At 58.3% G+C, this 18212-nt stretch overlaps 1 protein-coding gene and 1 pseudogene across 1 annotated transcript in view; one reads left to right on the forward strand and one right to left on the reverse strand.

Moving 5' to 3' along the window:
* Nucleotides 1-13314, forward strand: part of RAB3IL1 (RAB3A interacting protein like 1) — a 26553-nt gene extending 13239 nt beyond the window's left edge. Inside the window, exons 2-9 of the mRNA XM_008066852.2 lie at nt 1849-2086; nt 3616-3711; nt 3809-3886; nt 6586-6714; nt 6822-6934; nt 8430-8529; nt 12030-12096; nt 13108-13314. Of these exons, the coding sequence (XP_008065043.1) occupies nt 1849-2086; nt 3616-3711; nt 3809-3886; nt 6586-6714; nt 6822-6934; nt 8430-8529; nt 12030-12096; nt 13108-13190 (904 nt within the window). The 3' untranslated portion in view covers nt 13191-13314. The remainder of the gene's footprint in view (nt 1-1848; nt 2087-3615; nt 3712-3808; nt 3887-6585; nt 6715-6821; nt 6935-8429; nt 8530-12029; nt 12097-13107) is intronic.
* A 4403-nt stretch (nt 13315-17717) lies between these two features.
* LOC110596440 lies at nt 17718-18076 on the reverse strand (annotated as a pseudogene).
* Nucleotides 18077-18212: the final 136 nt, after the last annotated feature.

Here is an 18212-nt window from a genome sequence, read left to right on the forward strand (position 1 = left end):
CCCGGCAACCCTGAGCCCCACTGTCTCCTTGGGCTCATCTCCAGCCTCTGGGCCGCCCCTCCCCCACTTTCCCACTGTTATCAGCGGCCTGCCCAGCCCCCTGCCCCAGCTGGGCCGCTGGGGCTCAGAAGCTGCTGGCTCAGGAACCTCCGGCTTTTGCTGAGTAAGCGAGTCCAGAGGTGCTGTCTTGGCACAAACCACCGCTGGCCAGGCCCTCTCCCTCCCTTCCCTCTCAGGGTCTACTTCCGAGGGGGCGGCGTGGCTGGGGGAGGAATGAAGGCAGAGGCCACACACGGCCTCCAGGGTCCTCAGCTCCAGGGTGTCTGCCTGAGCTCACAACGGAGGCTGAGGGAGAGCCCGGCCTGCTTCCCACAAAGTCCAGGGAGCAGGAAGTGGGTCTGTAGAATCTTGCTGCCTCATCCCTGCCTGCCCTGGCCTCATCCTTCCTCTCCGGTCCACCCCAGGAGGCCTAGAATCTGTATTAGCTGTATCCGGGAAGGCAGCTCCCGCTTACGTTGCCTCCTCGGTTTTCCCCACATCCCCTATGACCGTTCAGTGGCCTTTGAGGAAGGCCCCTTCGAACTGGCTTTCCTCCATAAAAGCAGAGATTCTTATTCTCGGCCTTGATGCTTTTCTTTTTTATGAGTCAGTCTCACGGTTGCCCAAGCTGGAGTGCAGTGGCACGCTCACGGCCACTGCAGCCTCCACCTGCTGTGCTCAGATGATCTTTCTCCCTCACCTGGAACTCCAGGTGTGTGCCACCACACCCAGCTAATTTTTCAATTTATTGTGGAGACGAGGTCTCACCTATTTGTCCAGGCTGTTCTTGAACCCCTGGACTCTGGCAATCCTCTGGCCTCGGCCTCCCAAATTGCTGAGATTACAGGTGTGAGCCACTGCACTTGACTGCCTTTTTTTTTTTTTTGATTGGAGTCTCACTCTGTCACCCAGGCTGGAGTGCTCACAGCCAGGCTGGAATGCTCACAGCCCGGCCTCAACCTGCTGGGCTCCAGCGATCCTTCCGCCTCAGCCTTCCAAGTAGCTGGAACTACAAGCGCACGCTACCATGCCCGGCTAAGTTTTTTATGTATTGTAGAGACGAGGTCCCACATGTTGCCCAGGCTGGTCTCGAACCCGCGGGCTGAGGCAATCCTCTCACCTTGGCCTCCCAAAGTGCTGGGATTATAGGCATGAGCCACTGTGTCTGGCCTTTTGTTTTTTAAGAGACAAGGTCTCACTCTGTCGCCCAAGCTGGAAAGCAGTGGCACAGTCATATCTCACTGTAGCCTCAAATTCCTGGGCTCAAGGGATCCTCCCGCCTCAGCCTCCCCAGTAGCTAGGACTATAGGCGCCACCATGTCTGGTTATTATTTTTTTTTTTGTAGAAACAGTGTCTCACTATGTTGCCCAGGTGAGTCTGGAACTTCTGGCCTCCACCAATCCTTCCACTTCTGCCTCCCAAAGTGCTGGGATTATAGGCATGAGCCACTGAGCCCAGCCCCTGATACATTTATAGTCATCTATAGCGGGTGGACCATCAGTTTGACACACACAAACTGAGCACCAACTGTGTGCCGACCACCTACTGTGTGCCAAGCACAGCCCCAGGCCCTGGGCTGGAGAGCATGGTCAACAAAGACGAATGAGCCTTGTTCTTGCCCCTAAGAAACCTTGTGCTTGGCCGTGTGCTCTTGTGACAACCCTGATTCTAGCCGGCAGTATCCCAGTTTTCGGATGGAGAGACTGAGGCCCAAGTGGCAGGCGCGTTGCCCCGGGTCAGTCCCTGGCCTCAGCTCCCTGGTCTCAGGACCCCACCCTTTGCCTACTGATGCCTCTGTGTGTCCCCAGCCCGCCCCAGCCAGACCAGGGCCTCCCGCCAGCCCTCCCCTGGAAGAGCACGGCCCCCTGCCAAGGCCACAAGGAGTCCCCGGGAGCCCTGGTGGAGACGTCTGCGAGGGAGGAGACGCACAGCGAGGAGGGCCCTGCGGCCGCCCGGCTGGACGTGCTTCGACTGCGCAGCTCTTCCATGGAGATCCGGGAGAAGGGCTCGGAGTTTCTGAAGGAGGAACTGCACAAGGCGCAGAAGGTGGGAGCCACGGGCGGGCCAAGGGGCCTTCGGAGAGGAGGGGCTGGCCTGGGACAGCCCCGGAGAGGGATGGTACGCTCACCGAGGCCGACTGCGTGCCAGGGCTGTGCACGCCTTGGGAGGGACACCCACGTCCAGTTGAGGCAGGGTCTTACTCTGTTGCACGCGCAGTCCTTCGGCCTCCGCCTCCCAAGTAGCTGGGGCTACAGGTGCACATCACCTTGCCTGGTTGTTTTATTTTATTTTATTTATTTGTTTGAGTCGGAGTCTCACTCTGCCACCCAGGCTGGAGTGCAGTGGCACACTCATGGCCATCGCAGCCGTGACCTGCTGGGCTCAGGCAATCCTTCCACCTCAGTCTTTCAAGTGGCTGGGACTACAGGTGTGCACCACCATGCCCGGCTTATTTATTTATTTATTTATTTATTTATTTATTTATTTATTTATTTATTTATTTATTTATTGTAGAGATGAAGTCTCACCAGGTTGCCCAGACTGGTCTTGAATCCCTGGACTCAGGCAATTCTCTCACCTCTGTCTCCCAAAATGTTGGGATCACCGTCATGAGCCATTGTGCCCGACTTATTTTTACTTTGCTTGTTTTATTTTTTGAGTTGGAGTCTCACTCTATTGCCCAGGCTGGAGTGCAGTGGCACGTTCATGGCCATTGCAGTCTTGACCTGCTGGGCTCAGGCGATCCTTCCACCTCAGCCTTCCAAGTAGCTGGAACTACAGGCATCTGCCACCATGCCTGATTAATTTTTTTTTTCCTTTGGATTTATTGTAAAGACGAGGCCTCACCGGGTTACCCAGGCTGTTCTCGATCTCCTGCGCTAAGGCAATCCTCTCACCTCGGCCTCCCAAAGTACTGGGATTACAGGCTTGAGCCAGCACGCCTAGCCTTTTTATTTTATTTTAAAGATGTGGGGTACAATTTAGGATTAGGTATACAAGTGGACATCATACAGGTAAAGTTTGGCGAGGAGCTTTACTTTGGTACTCCCTTTGGTCCCCACTTTGCCTGGTTTGAGATCAAGTACCCTTATTGATGTTGTATCCCCTCCCAACCCTGGCAGTATCCCGCTACTGCCAATCCCTTTCTTACAGTATTATGGTAAATGTTCGGGGTTTGCTTATGAGTGATTGGCTAATTTTTAAAATTTTTCGTAGAGGCGAGGTCTCGCTATGTTGCCCAGATTGATCTCCAACTCCTGGGCTCAAGCCATTTTCCGGTCTCTGCCTCCCAAAGCGCTGGGGCTACAGGGGTGAGCCACCATGCCCGGCTCACACATCTTGACTAATCTGGAGACCCGTCCCAAGCTCCAATGAACTGGGAGGTGGGGCCACAGCCTCATGCCAGGGCTAAATGGAAAATGACCACACGTTGTTGGCACCAAAGGAAGCAAGCTTGGGGCCCCGCGCCCCACCTAGGATGGCCAGGGGAAGCAGCCTGGGCATCTGGGCCCGGTCCTCCCTGTGCCGGGTCCGGGCACCCCGAGGGGCTCACAGCCCCTCCCTTTGCCCCCCAGGAGCTGAAACTGAAGGATGAGGAATGTGAGCGACTATCCAAGGTGCGGGAACAACTGGAACAGGAGCTGGAGGAGTTGACAGCCAGCCTGTTTGAGGTACGCCGGCCAGCTGGCGGGGACAGCCAGGAAATGGGTCTCCTGGGCACCCGTCGGCTCTTTGCCACTCATGCAGGGGCTACTGTCCTCTTCCCAGGAAGCCCACAAGATGGTCCGAGAAGCCAACACGAAGCAGGCGGCCTCAGAAAAGCAGCTGAAGGAAGCTCGGGGCAAGGTGAGCCTATTCCTGCCCACCCGAGCCAGCCCAGGACGCCTGTCCTGCCTCCCAGTCCTGCGAGCACCACCCACTCTCAGAACCACCCTATCAGGGGAGACCAGCGTCTAACCCCATCCATCACCCTCAGACCAGACACCCATTTTACAGATAGGGAAACTGAGGCTCAGAGAGAAGAGGTCACACCAGGAGCAGGACTCTCTCAGGAGTCCTCACAGAGGACCCTCGCTTGGCCTGGTGGGGCCGGTGGGATGGGAGGCGGGGGAAGGGACGGGGCATCTGAGGTCACACGACCCAGTGCCCCAGGCCTCCACTGGTGATTCTGCTGTGCCACAGAGACTTTTCTGGGGCCTTCCAGAAGCTGGGAGGGTCCTGTGGTTATTGCAAATCTCCCTCCTGCCAGCCTCCTTTCACAAAGCAGAAGCTTCGTTCAGTCTGGCCGTGCGAGCCTGGGCAAGTTGCTTCTTCCTGAGAATAGTAGCTTCCTCTCTGTGGAATCTGAGACCTGGACCATTCCTGGCTCCTGGGAGTCCCAGAACTCTCAGTGGAAGGTCCAGCCAGCTTCCAGACAGAGTCCTCCTCACTCTGTGACCACGGGCAAGCCATGTCTCCTCTCTGAGCCTCAGTTTCTGAACCTCAGTTTCCCTATCTGTAAAATGGGTGTCTGGTGCCCACCTCGGAGGCTGCTCTGTGGGTGACGGGGGGAAGTTAGGCGCCAGGGGCTGCCAGGGACGGGCTGTCTTGAGCTGGGCCGGCAGGCAGTGGTGGCCAGGGCGGCATCAGGCCTGGGCTAGCGTTGACGGCCACTTTGTCCCATGCAGATCGACATGCTGCAGGCAGAGGTGACGGCCCTGAAGACGCTGGTCATCACGTCCACACCAGCCTCCCCCAACCGCGAGCTTCACCCGCAGCTGCTAAGCCCCACCAAGGCTGGGCCCCGCAAGGGACACTTGCGCCATAAGAGCACCAGCAGCACCCTCTGTCCCGCGGTGTGCCCCGCCGTGGGACACGTCCTCACCCCAGACGGGGAGGGCAAAGAGGTGAGTATGGCAGGTGGGCAGCAGATGCAGGGGAGAGGGGGTGGTGGGGACCGGCCTGACCTCTTGCTGTGTGTCCTGGAGCCGGTCTTGTCCCTCTCTGGGCATCCTCTCAGGTTCCTTCTCTTCAGCCTCTTCTGATAGGAGGTGTTTGGCCAGCAGCCTCCAGGGTGGACAATCTGGGGGCCCAGGAGCCCCCCGCCCCACTGGGTCCAGATGGTAGGTGGTGGTCTCTGCACTGGAGGTTGGCTTTGGCCCTGAGGGTGTGCAGAGACACACCCCCACTTGGTCTTAGGAAGCTGGGCCTCTGAGGTGAGGCCGCTGGACCCTGTGTGGGCACAGCCTTGGGGCCCGGAGCCCCCTTGTGACATGACACCCTTGTACTCAGGGGTCTTCAGCGCCCTCTGATGATGTCCTAAGACAAGCATGGCCTCTGGAGGGGTGCTCCCTGCCGCCTCAGCCAGGCACATGGAGTGCTTGGTCCCAACCGGGCTGACACTCATAGCTGTGGGTCCTGGGGCAGATGAGGCCGCCTCAGTTTCCTCATATGGTCAATGGGGCCTCCTGGGGCTATGGGAGGAACTGGTAAGATGTGAGGCCGCCATGAGCTCAGCTTAGGGCTACCTTGGTGAAGACCCCAGAGAGCCGTGGTGGCCTTCAGCTTCCTAGGTCTCTGGTGCCTGCCCAGCTGGCTCCATCCTGGCCTCGTTTCTGTCTCCGGGGCTTCCGGGGAGGTGGTGCAGGGAAGGCTCTTGTCTACCTTCTGAGTCCTGAGCTTCCGACTTGACACTAACCTCTCCTTCCTCCTGTCTGTCTCTGTGTACCTGTCTGTCTGTCCGTCCGTCCGGCCCAGCCCGGGCTGCCCCCACTGCTCTCCCTGCTCCTCTGTGTGGTCCCCAGCAAGGCAGTTCACCTCACCTACGAGCCGACCTGGCCGCTCCCGCCCAGGGAGCCCTCGGCTCCCACCTCCACTCCCTCTGTCTCCTTTTCCCGACAGGTAAAGGCTCCCGAGAGGGACTGCTACTCTGCCCCTCCTCCCAGCCTCCCTTGCTCTGCATGCAGCCCAGGACAGGCCAGCTGGCCTTCTGGGAGCGGGCAGGGCTGCCTGTGTGTGTCCCCTCCTGTGTGCACGTGCCTGTGTGTGCTTTGTGTGCCCGCCCCCCCCCCGCCCGACCCCACACCTGTCACTTCCCGTCAGTCACGCTTTGACTTTTCCCCCTCAAGGAGGCAGGGAGGGTCTTGGGGGCGAGCACCCCGACCCACGTCTGCCATCTCGTAGTGCCAAGAAGCTTAACACACATGCCTGGAAACAAATTTCTAGTTCTCTTTTCTCAGGATAGAGATGGGGGCTTGCAATGCTCTCCAGGCTGGTCTTGAACTCCCGGGCTCAAGCGATCCTCCTGCCTCAGCCTCCCAAAGTGCTGGGATTACGAGGCCTGAGCCACGGCCCCCAACTGTTCGCTCTTCATTCTTTGGGGTGCAGGGGAGAGGGGAGTCCTTCTTCCGTTGGACTTGTCTCCCTGGCACAGCTGCTGGGGATGGAACTGCTGACCTTCAAGGCCACCTGGCCTCCTCCCTGCCTCTCTTCCCCTGCGGTCAGCCTGCTGCGCCGCGCTGGCCCTGGCGCCCTGATGGCCCCTGCCCGCTTGCCCTCCCCCGCAGGTGGACACCACCCTGTTTGCAGAGTTCCAGGCCTGGAGGGAATCGCCCACCCTGGACAAGACCTGCCCCTTCCTGGAAAGGGTATACCGGGAGGACGTGGGTCCCTGTTTGGACTTCACCATGCAGGAGGTGAGGTGCGGTGGAGGGACGCCCGCAGGGGGAGCCCAGCCCTGCCACCCCTCCCCCCCAGGACCCTGCCCCCTCACAGCCCTGCCTGCCATCCTGGCCTACCGCAGCTCTCGGCCCTGGTCCGGGCCGCCGTGGAGGACAACACGCTCACCATCGAGCCCGTGGCTTCGCAGACGCTGCCCACGGTGAAGGTGGCCCAAGTTGAGTGTGGTGGCGCCAAGTAAGCTGGGCTTCTCTGCTCCCCCACCTGGCCCCTCAGGAAAGCCTTGGCTCCTCCGAGGGGGTTGGCAGGGAGGGATGAGTCTCAGGCCGGGGGGGATGCAGGGGCCCGGGGCACAGGGGTCTCCACAAGAGACAGATCTCCAGGAAGGTCACGAGCCAGGGCCTCCTTCTTCCTGGCGGGCCTGCTGGGCGCTCCTGCCCCCACTCCTCTCAGGAAATGACTGTCAGTTGCTGGCTTTGCCTCCTGCCAATAAATAACTTGGCAGCCCTGGCGTCCATTCGGCTGCTGCTCTCCTGGCATTGAGCAGGGTGGCGGCAGAGCACACCAGCCAGGTGGGATGGGGTAGAGCCTGGGAGGGTTTCACCTTGGCAACCAAGAGCTGGCTGGGAAGGGCTGACACCAGGCCATCATGGGCGCCTCGTCCTGGAGAAGGGAGCATTCGAGCCAGGATAGAAGTTTGCCATGCAGAGAAGGGTCTTGGACAGAGGGAACAGAATGAGTGAAGTTAAGGGCAGCTAGGCTATTAATAGGAGCACCCAGGGGCAGTGGGCAGAGCAGTGGGTGGGTGGGGAGCTAGGATAGAGGCCGCAGAGTGAGCTGGGGCCAGAGTATACAGAGCCTTGCAGGTTTGGGCTTTAGCCCACTAGGCCCGTGCATCCTAAGTCACCAATAGATGTCTCCTAAAAAGAGGACTCTTTGGTCCATTGAGAGTCACGGGAGGCAGCAAGCGTTCTGATAAGTCCTGCAGCCAAGGAGCGTCTTAACCTTTTACGAGGGCTTCTCCCTCACTATATCCCGGGTGACAGGAAAGCAAGAGGGAAAGACGATGGGTTCATTGTGGGGTTTTGGAGGAAGCCCCCAGCTGCAACGTGGGGAAGAGAGACATCAGGTGGGGGAGCGGAGGGGAAGAAGGCCTCGTCGTCCATCCAGTGGAGGGGGAGCCGGAGAATGGAGAATGGAGCAGGGCCCTGCGTGTGGGTGGCTGGGGACACCGAGCGGCGTCACCCAGGCCTGGGAGGACGAGAGACGGGCACGCAGGATGGTCCTTGGCGGGGGCTGGCTGGCAGGCGCTGAGGACCATGGAGGTCTAGTGAGGGTGAGAAGGGGCCGATGGACACAGCAAGAGGCCCTAGGTGTTGGGAAGGGGGCGGCCAGGCCCCAACTCCTGCTTAGTGGGGGTGGGGGCAAGACTGGGGCTGAGGTCCCCGGAAAGCGGAGGGGGGAGCGTTTTCAGAGGCTGCAGAGGGCGGGGCTTTGGTCCCACTGGCATGAGGTTCCCAAGCTCTCGTGCCCAGTGGGTGCCAGGCAAGGGGGTGGGAGTAGGGTCCAGCTTGGGCCTCCCCCTCCTTGGCCCGTCCCTGGGCTCCTTTGGAGGCTGGGGGCCGGGGAGGCCTGCCCTTCTTCCCCGCATCCCCCCAGCTGCCACATCCTCCCTGCACGCCCGGGCTGGGGAGCCCCAGCCAGCCCCACGGTCCCCTCTGCTTTCCCCCAGCACATGCGCCCTGAGTGGGCTGGCCCGCGCCTGCCGCCACCGCATCCGGCTTGGGGACTCCGAGAGCCACTACTACATCTCACCATCCTCCCGGGCCAGGGTGAGTCATCCCTTGCAAGTGCCCATTGGCTCCTGAAGGGCACCTGGGTCTGGGACTCTGGTCCCCAGGCCCGGGAGTACAGCCAAGACTGTACCTCGACCCACAGGGCAGGATAGAGGTGCAGAGAGGTGCAGAGGCTGATTTGGGCCACACAGCCAAGCGTGGTAGGTTGCTATCGCTGCATAACTGATTACTGTCAGTGTTGCAGCTTAAAACAACATACCCTAGTCCGGGCACAGTGGCTCACACCTGTAATCCCAGCACTTTGGGAGGCCGAGGCAAGATTGCTTGAGCCCAGGAGACCTCGTCTCTACAAAAAAAATAAAAACACTAGCCAGGCCTGGTGGCGAATGCCTGTAGTCCCAGGTGCTAGAGAGACTGAAGGTCGCCTGAACCCAAGAGATAGATGCTGTGAGGAGCCATAATTGTGCCACTGCACTCCACCCTGGGCAACAGTGTAAGACCCTGACTCAAGAAAAAAAAAGGCTGGATGCAGTGGCTTACGCCTATAATCCCAACACTTTGGGAGGCCAAGATGAGAGGATTGCCTGAGCCCACGGGTTCGAGACCAGCCTGGGCAACTTGGTGAGACCTCATCTCTACAATAAATCAAATATTTAGCCAGGCGTAGTCACGCGCACCTATAGTTCCGGCTATTTGGAAGGCTGAGACAAAGGATCACCTGAGTCTAGCAGGTCGAGGCTGAGGTGGCCGTGAGCATGCCACTGCACTCTAGTCTAGGCGACAGAGTGAGACGCTAACTCAAAAAAAAAAAAAAAAAAGAGTTTAGAAACTCGGAAAACCACGGCGTGAGGAACCATCTCAAGCCTAGAGGCTCATGTGGGAACAGGACTGAAGTGGACAAAGAGCTCCTTGTGGGCAGCAGACGATGTGGGAAGGGCAGCCTGTCTGGTCCTCAGTGATGTCCTCAGGGCATTTGCACACATTGTCCCACGCCTGAGAGGGCGGATTCCCTGGGACCCCCAACTCTGGATCCGCATCTCTTTTCACCACAGCCCCTACCCTTGGATCTGTGCCCAGACCCTCATTCAGTGGCCGCAGGTCCCCACTGGCCCTTTCCAGTCCCAACCAGGACTCCACAGAAAGGCCCACGCAAGTCATGCCCAGGCCCACTTTATTTTCCTGAGGTGGGTGTCTGGCTGTGCTGGGGAGACACTGTGGGTGGGGGATGAGCCGAAGAGGGCCTGAAAGTTTGTTTTATTTTATTTTATTTTTTTGAGTCAGGGCCTCACTGTGTCACCCAGGCTGGATTGCAGGGGCACCATCAGGGCTCACTGCAGCCTGGACCTCCTGGGCTCTGGCGATCCTCCCGCCTCGGCCTCCTGAGTAGCTGGGACTTCAGGCACACACCTCCACGCCTGGCTGATATTTTTGTGTGTTATGTGGAGACGAGGTCTCACTGTTTTGTCCAGGCTGGTCTGGAACTTCTGGACTCCAACGATCCTCCCGCCTTGGCCTCCCAAAGAGCTGGGATAACGGGTGTCAGAAGTCTTAGGATGTGGCCTCACCCTGAGAGACCAAGGGGGTGTGGAGTTGACAGAGAGAAGCATTCTTTCCCCAGAGCGCACCCCCAGGGAGAGAACTCCGCCATCCCTGCCGCTTCCTGCCCACGAGCTTCCACGAACATCCACCGCCCCTGCAGCCTCTCCTTGACCCTCTCTCGGCAGCACCCATCAGCCCCTGCCTTTGCCCTCTCACATGTCTCTGCCTTGGCCAGGCTGCTGCCCCCGCCCCTCCCTGCGGCTTCTCACTCCCCGGCCCGTGGGTGCCCTGCTCACTTGACATTCCTCCTCCAGCGTGCTGGACATCCAGACAGCCGCCTGCCACCTTCTGCCTGCCTTAGGCTGGGCTCCCTCCAAGCAGAGCCTGAGATGGAGACTGGGGGAGAAAGAGGGAAGTGGTGGAGGCCACCCATGGGGCTTTGTGGCTGAGTCAGTTCCACCTGAGCCAAGAACCTGGTGTTTTCCACCTGTGCTCGTCAGCCATTGGCTGCGGTCTTGGTTGAGCAATCAGGGGCCAACACTCTCAGCAGCTGGGAGATGGGGTCCAGCCTGGGGAAGGTCAGGCCACTGGCAGCGCCCTCTCCACGGCAGGGGAGTCCATCTGGCAGTGTCTGAGCCAACCCCGGGTCCTCAGTGCCTGTCACAGGGCCGGGCACGGAACAGACCTGAGGCCACAGGGACCCAGGGCAGCCCAGGTGAACGGCTTCTGATGTCCTTGCCTTTCCTGGTGTTACAAATCAGTTGAGGTCCCAGTATAGTAGGTTGCTATTGCTGCATAGCAGATTATTGTCAACTGTCTTAAAACAACATAAACTAGGCCGGGTGTGGTGGCTCACGCCTGTAATCCCAGTGCTTTGGGAGACCGAGATGGGAGGATTGTTTGAGCCCAGGAGTTTGAGACCAGCCTGGTCAACATCACAAGACCCCCATATCTACAAAAAAAATTTAAAAACTAGCCAGGCATGGTGACACGTACGGAGCAAGGAGGCCCGTCAGAGGGCAAGTATAGATTCTGTGCAGGCTGCCTGTTTTCATCTCTCAACCTGGCCAGGTATTAGCTCCGAGATCTCTGTAACTATGTCAGGTGGCTTTGTCCTTGGTGGCTCTTATTCCTCCCATGTAAAATGGGCATAAGGGCCGGGCGCAGTGGCTCACACCTGTAATCCTAGCACTTTGGGAGACTGAGGCAGGACGGATTGCTTGAGAGCAGAAGAGTAAAACCAGCCTAGGCAACATAGTAAGACCCCCATCTCCACAAAAAAAAAAAAAAAATTAGCCAAGCATGGGGGCATGCCCCTGTAGTCTCAGCTGCTCAGAGGATGAGGTGGGAGGATGGCTTGAGCCCAGGAGGTCAAGGCTATGGTGAGCTGTGATCCTGCCACTGCACTCCAGCCTGTCAGAGTGAGACTCCAACTCTGAACGAATGAACGAGTGAATGAATGTAGTTGCCACAGTTATAAGGAGCAGTGCTTGTCTTTTTTTTTTTTTAAGTTGGAGTCTCACTCTGTTTTCCAAGCTGGAGTTCAGTGGCACGCTCACGGCCATGGCAGCCTCAACCTGCCAAGTTGCCCAGGCTGGTCCTGAACCCGTGGGCTCAGGCAATCCTCTCACCTTGGCCTCCCAAAGTGTTGGGATCACAGGTTTAAGCCACCACGCCCGGCCTAATTTTTTTTACTTATTGTAGAGACAAAGTCTCGCCAAGTTGCCCAGGCTCAAACCCCTGAGCTCAGGCAATCCTCTTGCCTCTGCCCCCCAAAGTGCTGGGATTACAGGCTTGAGCCACCGTGCCAGACAGGAGCAGTGCTCGTCTGTGGCTGTTAATTCAACCTTTAAAGTCCAGCCCTGGCACCGTCGGCGACCTCTGCCCGGCTCTGCGGGGTCCTGGGGCTTCCTGCCTTGGTCTCATATCCACACTGGCATGTTGGGAGACCCCACATGCGGGGGCTGGCTGGTCACACCTTCCCTCTTCTGCCACAGATCACCGCAGTTTGCAATTTCTTCACCTACATTCGCTACATACAGCAAGGCCTGGTGCGGCAGGATGGTGAGTGCCCCCTGGTGGCCAGTGGTGGGATGGCAGGTGGGGGCAGGGTACTCTTGGGAGTGGGGGTTGGGGACAGGTGCCTTCTGTGTCTACCTGCCCCTGGCCGAGGCTGGACGCTGGGGCTCCTCCACTAGGAGGCCAGCGAGGGGGAAGGTTGTGATCAGAAAAGGGCTCGCAGGCCTCCTGGGAGCTGAGTTCTGTGCAGAGTTGAGGTCCTGGGCCCTGCCTCACCAAGAGTTTCTGCTTCCCAGAAATCCCTCCCGGCCCCTGAGGCCCGAGGCCCTGCACAACGGGGCCTCCTCTGCCAATGTTCCTCGCTTCTGGTGTGGCCACCCCCTGGTCACCTGAACACGAGGTCCCCACCTCCAGGCCTCTGCCCCACCGTGCCCCTAGCTCGGCAGGTCCTCCATTCACTCCTTGTCCCCTGAATCCCATTCTGCCAGGCCTGGCTTCCCGCTCCCTCACCAGCTTTGTGACCCGAAGAAGCTTCAGGAGCGGTGCGGCCTGACCCTCCGAGTAAGGCGCCGTCTCCTCCCCATCTTAGAGGCCAAGGCCTCTTGGAGGCCAAGGCCAAGGCACCCTGGGTGTCAACATGTCTACACATGCCGGGCCAGGGAATGAGTGGGTCCTGAGCATCTGTCTGCACCCAAGCCCCCGGATAGCTGCTGTGGCCCTGCTCACTGCCCAGGGTTCCCGTGAGACCCTAGGGAGATGGGGGTGGGAAGCATTTGTAGCTTGTCCAACGCGGTTCCCAGGTCATCACTGGTGAGTGTGTGGCAGTGCACGTGTGCATGTCTCCGTCAGGCCGTGGGGGTGACCGTCAGGGTGATCCGTGCAGGTCCCCCGAGTGTGCAGTTTCCAAGGCTCACAGTGGAAACTCGGAGAGGTCCAGCCACTCAGTGGATCACCTGTGCCTGGAGCCTGGGCCCTAGGGTGCCGTGAGAGGGGCCCAGACTGTCTGCCCGAGGTGGCCCTGAGTTGCCCCTGAGCCATCCCTCTCTCTGCTTGCAGCGGAGCCGATGTTCTGGGAGATCATGAGGCTGCGGAAGGAGATGTCACTGGCCAAGCTCGGCTTCTTCCCCCAGGAGGCTTAGGGCGTGGCCCGGCCCTGGAGAGGCTCTGAGCTGGAACAGACACACCAGCCCAGGACAAGCAGACAGACAGGGAGACAGAGTCCTGGAGCCAGCCCTGAGCCAGAAGCGGAATAAATGGACAAACGAACAGGTCGCGGAGGTGTCAAGCCAGCACCAGAGTCCATCCTGGGACAGACCGAGGGCCAAGGCGGGCCTGGATGTCAGGGGAAGACCCTTTCCTCTTCCCCACTGGATCCTGCCATTGTCAGGATTTCAAGCGAGCACCAAAGACCAAGGAGGTCAGAGCCATACTGGGGGGGGTGGACTCGGCGCTTGGGAGGCAGCTGCAGCCACCCCTCCCCAGTCCTGGGAACCCCTGCCTGCAGGTGCCTTGTGGCTGGCACGTCTTCGGAAAGGGATTGTCAGGAGGTGGCGGGATCTCCAGGGTGCCCGCCAGCCCAGCTGCCAAGCCCTGGGCCACCAGCACCCCCTTGTGGCCATCCTGCGCCTCCTTCCCCGGTGGCCGCCTCCTTGGACTGCCCTGCGCCCCCAGGGCCCACGGGCAGCAGGGCTAGAGGGGCGGGCAGGGCCTCCACCGCCCCAAAGCTTTGTTAAGACAAGTCAGGTCCCTCCTCTCCCTCCCCTGTCACTTCCCGACTCCCCAGGAAGTCCTGCTCCCCAAACCACTGTCAGACCTGACGGGGTCTCTGGATGCCCATGCCTGGACACCAGGGCCCCTTGCGTGGGGAGTGGGACAGGCAGGACCTGGGCCCTCCCTCCCTTCACAGCCCACTCGGACCAGGGCCAAGGGCTCCCACCTGGACACATCCCTCACCACGTCTGGATTTCCCTCTCTGAAAGGAATGTAATGCGATCCCTATTTAATAAAGGAAGGCTTTGTTGGTACAGGCTGGGTGACCACGCGCCTTCACTCCCGCGCCCCGGGGCGCCAGCCAGGGCCTGGGCATCCGAACGCAGGAAACCAAATCCTTCCCCTGCCTGCCCTCGTGCTTGAGATTAAGCCCAAATCCCGAAGCCACCCCACGACCGCCACTACCGCTGACTTGCTTTAGGGAGGACTAGTCCAGTCCTCTGTGTTCCATGGGGCTGTGGGATGCTGAGGAATGGGCCGGCCCCCACCCCCTCCCTGTGGGCAGTGGCTTGTTGGGGAGGACCGCACTGAGGCTGGCTTGGTGGCTGCCTCGCTGTAGCACTTTGTGCAGGTCCTCCTCTGGGTCTCTTTGCCCTCAGCCATGGCCACCTCCAGTCTAACAGAGTCAAAGTGTCGAGGCTGCCGGGTGCTTGGCAGGATAATGGATTGGTGATATCTGCCAGCAGCACAGTCAGGGACCCGGGAAGCTCTGGGCTTTCCAGCCCAGGTTACAGATGGTAGAAGGTTAGAGTGACTAGGACCTCTGAGGACCTCCACCTGTAGGGGCGTGGGCCCAGGCTAGTACATGTCCTTCCTGGGGGGGGGTGAGGAGTACAGCAGCTCTGGCCTGGGTCAGTGTCCACTGGGGCCAGTGACACCTCGTGGGGACTTTCCTATTGGTCTGAAGCTTCGGGGCCACTTAGCTGGTACATCAGGCCAGCTGTGGACTGGCTAGGATCCATCAAGCCCTTTACCCTGTCACCTTCTGGCCAGCAGCCTTCCCTAAGGCGTCTCCTGCTTCTTCAGTTTCCCCATTCCCCCTTCTCCTCCCTGCTTCACCTGAAATTTGCTTGCCTTTCCTATCTCCCCAGACTCCTCAGGTGTTCACTGGTCAGATCTGTCACAAGCATGCATTTATTCACTCAAATACTGGGCACCAGCGGGTGTGGTGGCTCTAGGCTGGAGTGTAGTGGCACGCTCTTGGCCAACCCAGCACGGATCTGCTGGGCTCTGGCAATTCTTCCGCCTCAGCTTTCCAAGTAGCTGGAACCATAGGCACATACCACCACGCCCAGCTTATTTTTTGATTTATTGTAGAGGTGAGATCTCACCAGGTTGCCCAGGCTGGTCTCAAACCCCTGAGCTCAGGCAATCCTCTCACCTTGACCTCTCAAAGTGCTAGGATTATAGGCATGAACCACCACACCCGGCTGGAATTGCTTTTTCATTAGTCATTCTCACAGGTGGGGGATGCCATCTCATTGAGGTCTTGCTTTTGTTTTTGTTTTTTTGAGGTGGGGGTCTCACTTTCACCCAGGCTGTAGTGCAGTGGCATGATCAGGGCTTGCCACAGTTTCCACTTCCTGGGCTCAAGCAATCCTCCCACCTCAATCTCCTGAGTAGCTGGGACTACAGGTGCACCACCATGCCTAGCTAATTTTTTTGATTTTTTTGTAGAGACAGGTATCTCCTTATGTTGCCCAGGCCTGTCTTGAACTCCTGGCATGAAACAGTCCTCCCACTTCAACCTCCCAAAGTGTTGGATGACTGGGCCTGAACCACTGCACCAGTCTCATTGTGGTTTTGTGTTTGTTTGTTTTTTTTAATTGGAGTCTTACTCTGTCACCCAGACTGGAGTGCAGTGGCCGCTCCCGGCCACCACGGCCTCCACCTGCTGGGCTCTGGCGATCCTTCCGCCTCAGCCTTCCAAGTAGCTGGAACTATAGGCGCATGCTACCACACCCGGCTAATTATTTTATTGTAGAGACGAGGTCTTGCCAAGTTGCCCAGGTGGATCTCCATCCCACGGGTTCAGGCAATCCACTCGCCTCGGCCTCCCAAAGTGCTGGGATTACAGGCTGAGCCACCGAACCCGGTCTCATTGTGGTTTTGATTTGCATCTTTCTGATGATGTGATATTGAGGTCTTTTGTGTGTTTCTTGGCCACTTAGATATGGCCCTTGTTCCTGAGGGACATTCTGAGGTTTTCTGCCTTGTCTCTGCAGTGACACTTTCAAGGAGGCTTTTTCATGGCCAGTAGGGCTGTGGTCCCTTCCCTAACTGGCCTCAAATAGCTCTTGCATGATTCTGTGCCCCCATCTCCCTAGGCCCCTTCATTGACAGAAGAGTTGTGTCTAGGGCCTAATCACCAAGCTCATGGCATGGTGAGCTTGACCTCAAAGCCAAATCCTAGAGCTCTGACCTGGTTCCATGTCATGTGTGGGCTGCAGAATCCATGTCTGGGCTTTATGACTGCTCTTTCCGGCAGACCCAGAGCTTTCTCTTAAATGTGTCCTGGCCGGGTGCAGTGGCTCAAGCCTATAATCCCAGCACTTTGGGAGGCCGAGGCGAGAGGATTGCCTGAGCCTGTGGGTTTGAGACCAGCCTGTGTAGCATGGTGAGACCTCATCTCTACAATAAAATTTAAAAATTAGCTGGGTGTGGTACGCATGCCTTTGGTTCTGGTTACTTGGAAGACTGAGGCAGAGGGATCACTGGAGTCCAGCAGGTTGACGCCGGGGTGGCCGTGAGCGTGCCACTGCACTACAGCCTGGGTGACAGAGTGAGACTCCGATTCAAAAATAATGTGTCCTACCAGGCCACTTGCTCCCCTGTCCAGCTTGCTCAAGCCCCGCTGGCCCTGTACTAACATCACTTGGCTCCAGGAAGTGGCTGGTGGCACGCAGGGGTGGAGATCTTCATGTCCCCAGCATTTAGTGTCCAGCACAAAGGAGATGCCCGGAAGGTGACAGAGTCCTAGCCAATCCATAGCTGGCCTGACCTACTAGCTGAGTGGCCCCAAAGCTTCAGCCCCCACAAGGTGTCACCAGCCCCAGTAGAGACCCAGCCCAGAAGCTACTGCGTTCCCCACACCCCAAGAAGGACACCTGCTGGCCTGGGCCCACACACCTACGGGTGAGGAGGGGGGCCGGACCCATGAGACATTTCCCCAGCTGGCGACAGGGGAAAGCCCAACCGGGGCTGCATTCGAGTGGTTTGTGGGATTCCCCGCCGACCTCAGGCTCCCCACTCCAGAAAAAAATAGTCCAGTCGGCCAATTCTCCGCCCCCCCTGCAAGCAGCCCCCCACACCCTGGAAGTACCCGGATGACAACTCAGGAATGCTGCCGCTCCTTTTCTGAGTGGTCGGAGAGACCTTGGCTGCCCTGACCTGGAGTTCGGGGGACAATGAAGTCCCAAGCTCCCCGGCTCCTCTGAATCCATGAGTGCTGCGAGACCCACCGAGGCGAGGCCCAGAGAGATAGGGCAGCCTATGGAAGGCCCCAAAACTACTGAGAAATAAGAGAGAAGCTATATCTGTGTTGTGCGGGGGGGGGATAAATATTGAGGGAAGACCAGGCGCGATGACGCATGCCTATAGTCCCAGCACTTTGGGAGGCTGAGGCAAGAGGATTGCTGGAGGCCAGGAGTTTGAGATCAGCCTGAGCAACGTAGTGAGATCTCGTTTCTTTTTCTTTTTCATTTTTGCCAGTTCATAATGTTTGCTATATGGTGAATGAGGCATTCTTTTTGGGTTTTTTTTGAGTCAGAGTCTCACTCCGTTGCCCAGGCCGGAGTGCCACGTGCACAGCCACCCCAGCGTCGACCTGCTGGGTTCAGGTGATCGTTCCACTTCTAAGTTGCTGGAACTACAGGCATGCGACCGAGCCTGGTTAATTTTTTTCTTTCTTTTTTTTTTTTTTTTAACATAAATTAAGCCATTTATTAAAGGCTAGTGACGTCTCAAATGGTGGAGCTTCTACTGGTCTTTCAATTCCTTCAGTCTTCTGATGGCCGACTTTACCATGACGGCAGACATGCAACTGTAGGTCCAGGCTCCACCAGCTACTGTTCATGCAGGAGCCACAGAGCCAGATGTCCACAGCGCATCTCTTCATCTTGGTTTTGCCCCAGAAGGAGCAAGTGTGCTTGGCATGCTGGCCGATCTCAGTCTTCTTCGCTGTCTTCCAGAGCGAGGCCCCATATCGGGTCCCCTATTTACTGACGATTCCAACCTTCTTGGTGCATTTGGCCATCATGCCACCAAGCAGGTCCAAGTTCAGAGAATTTTTTTCATTTTTTATTGTAGAGACGAGGTCTCGCCAAGTTGCCCAGGCTGGTCTCGAACCCCTGGGCTCAGGCAATCCTCTCGCCTCGGTCTCCCAAAGTGCT

The sequence above is a fragment of the Carlito syrichta genome, unplaced genomic scaffold, assembly GCF_000164805.1.
Source record: "Carlito syrichta isolate Samal-C Ts95f unplaced genomic scaffold, Tarsius_syrichta-2.0.1 Scaffold309147, whole genome shotgun sequence".
Taxonomy (NCBI): Eukaryota; Metazoa; Chordata; class Mammalia; order Primates; family Tarsiidae; genus Carlito; species Carlito syrichta.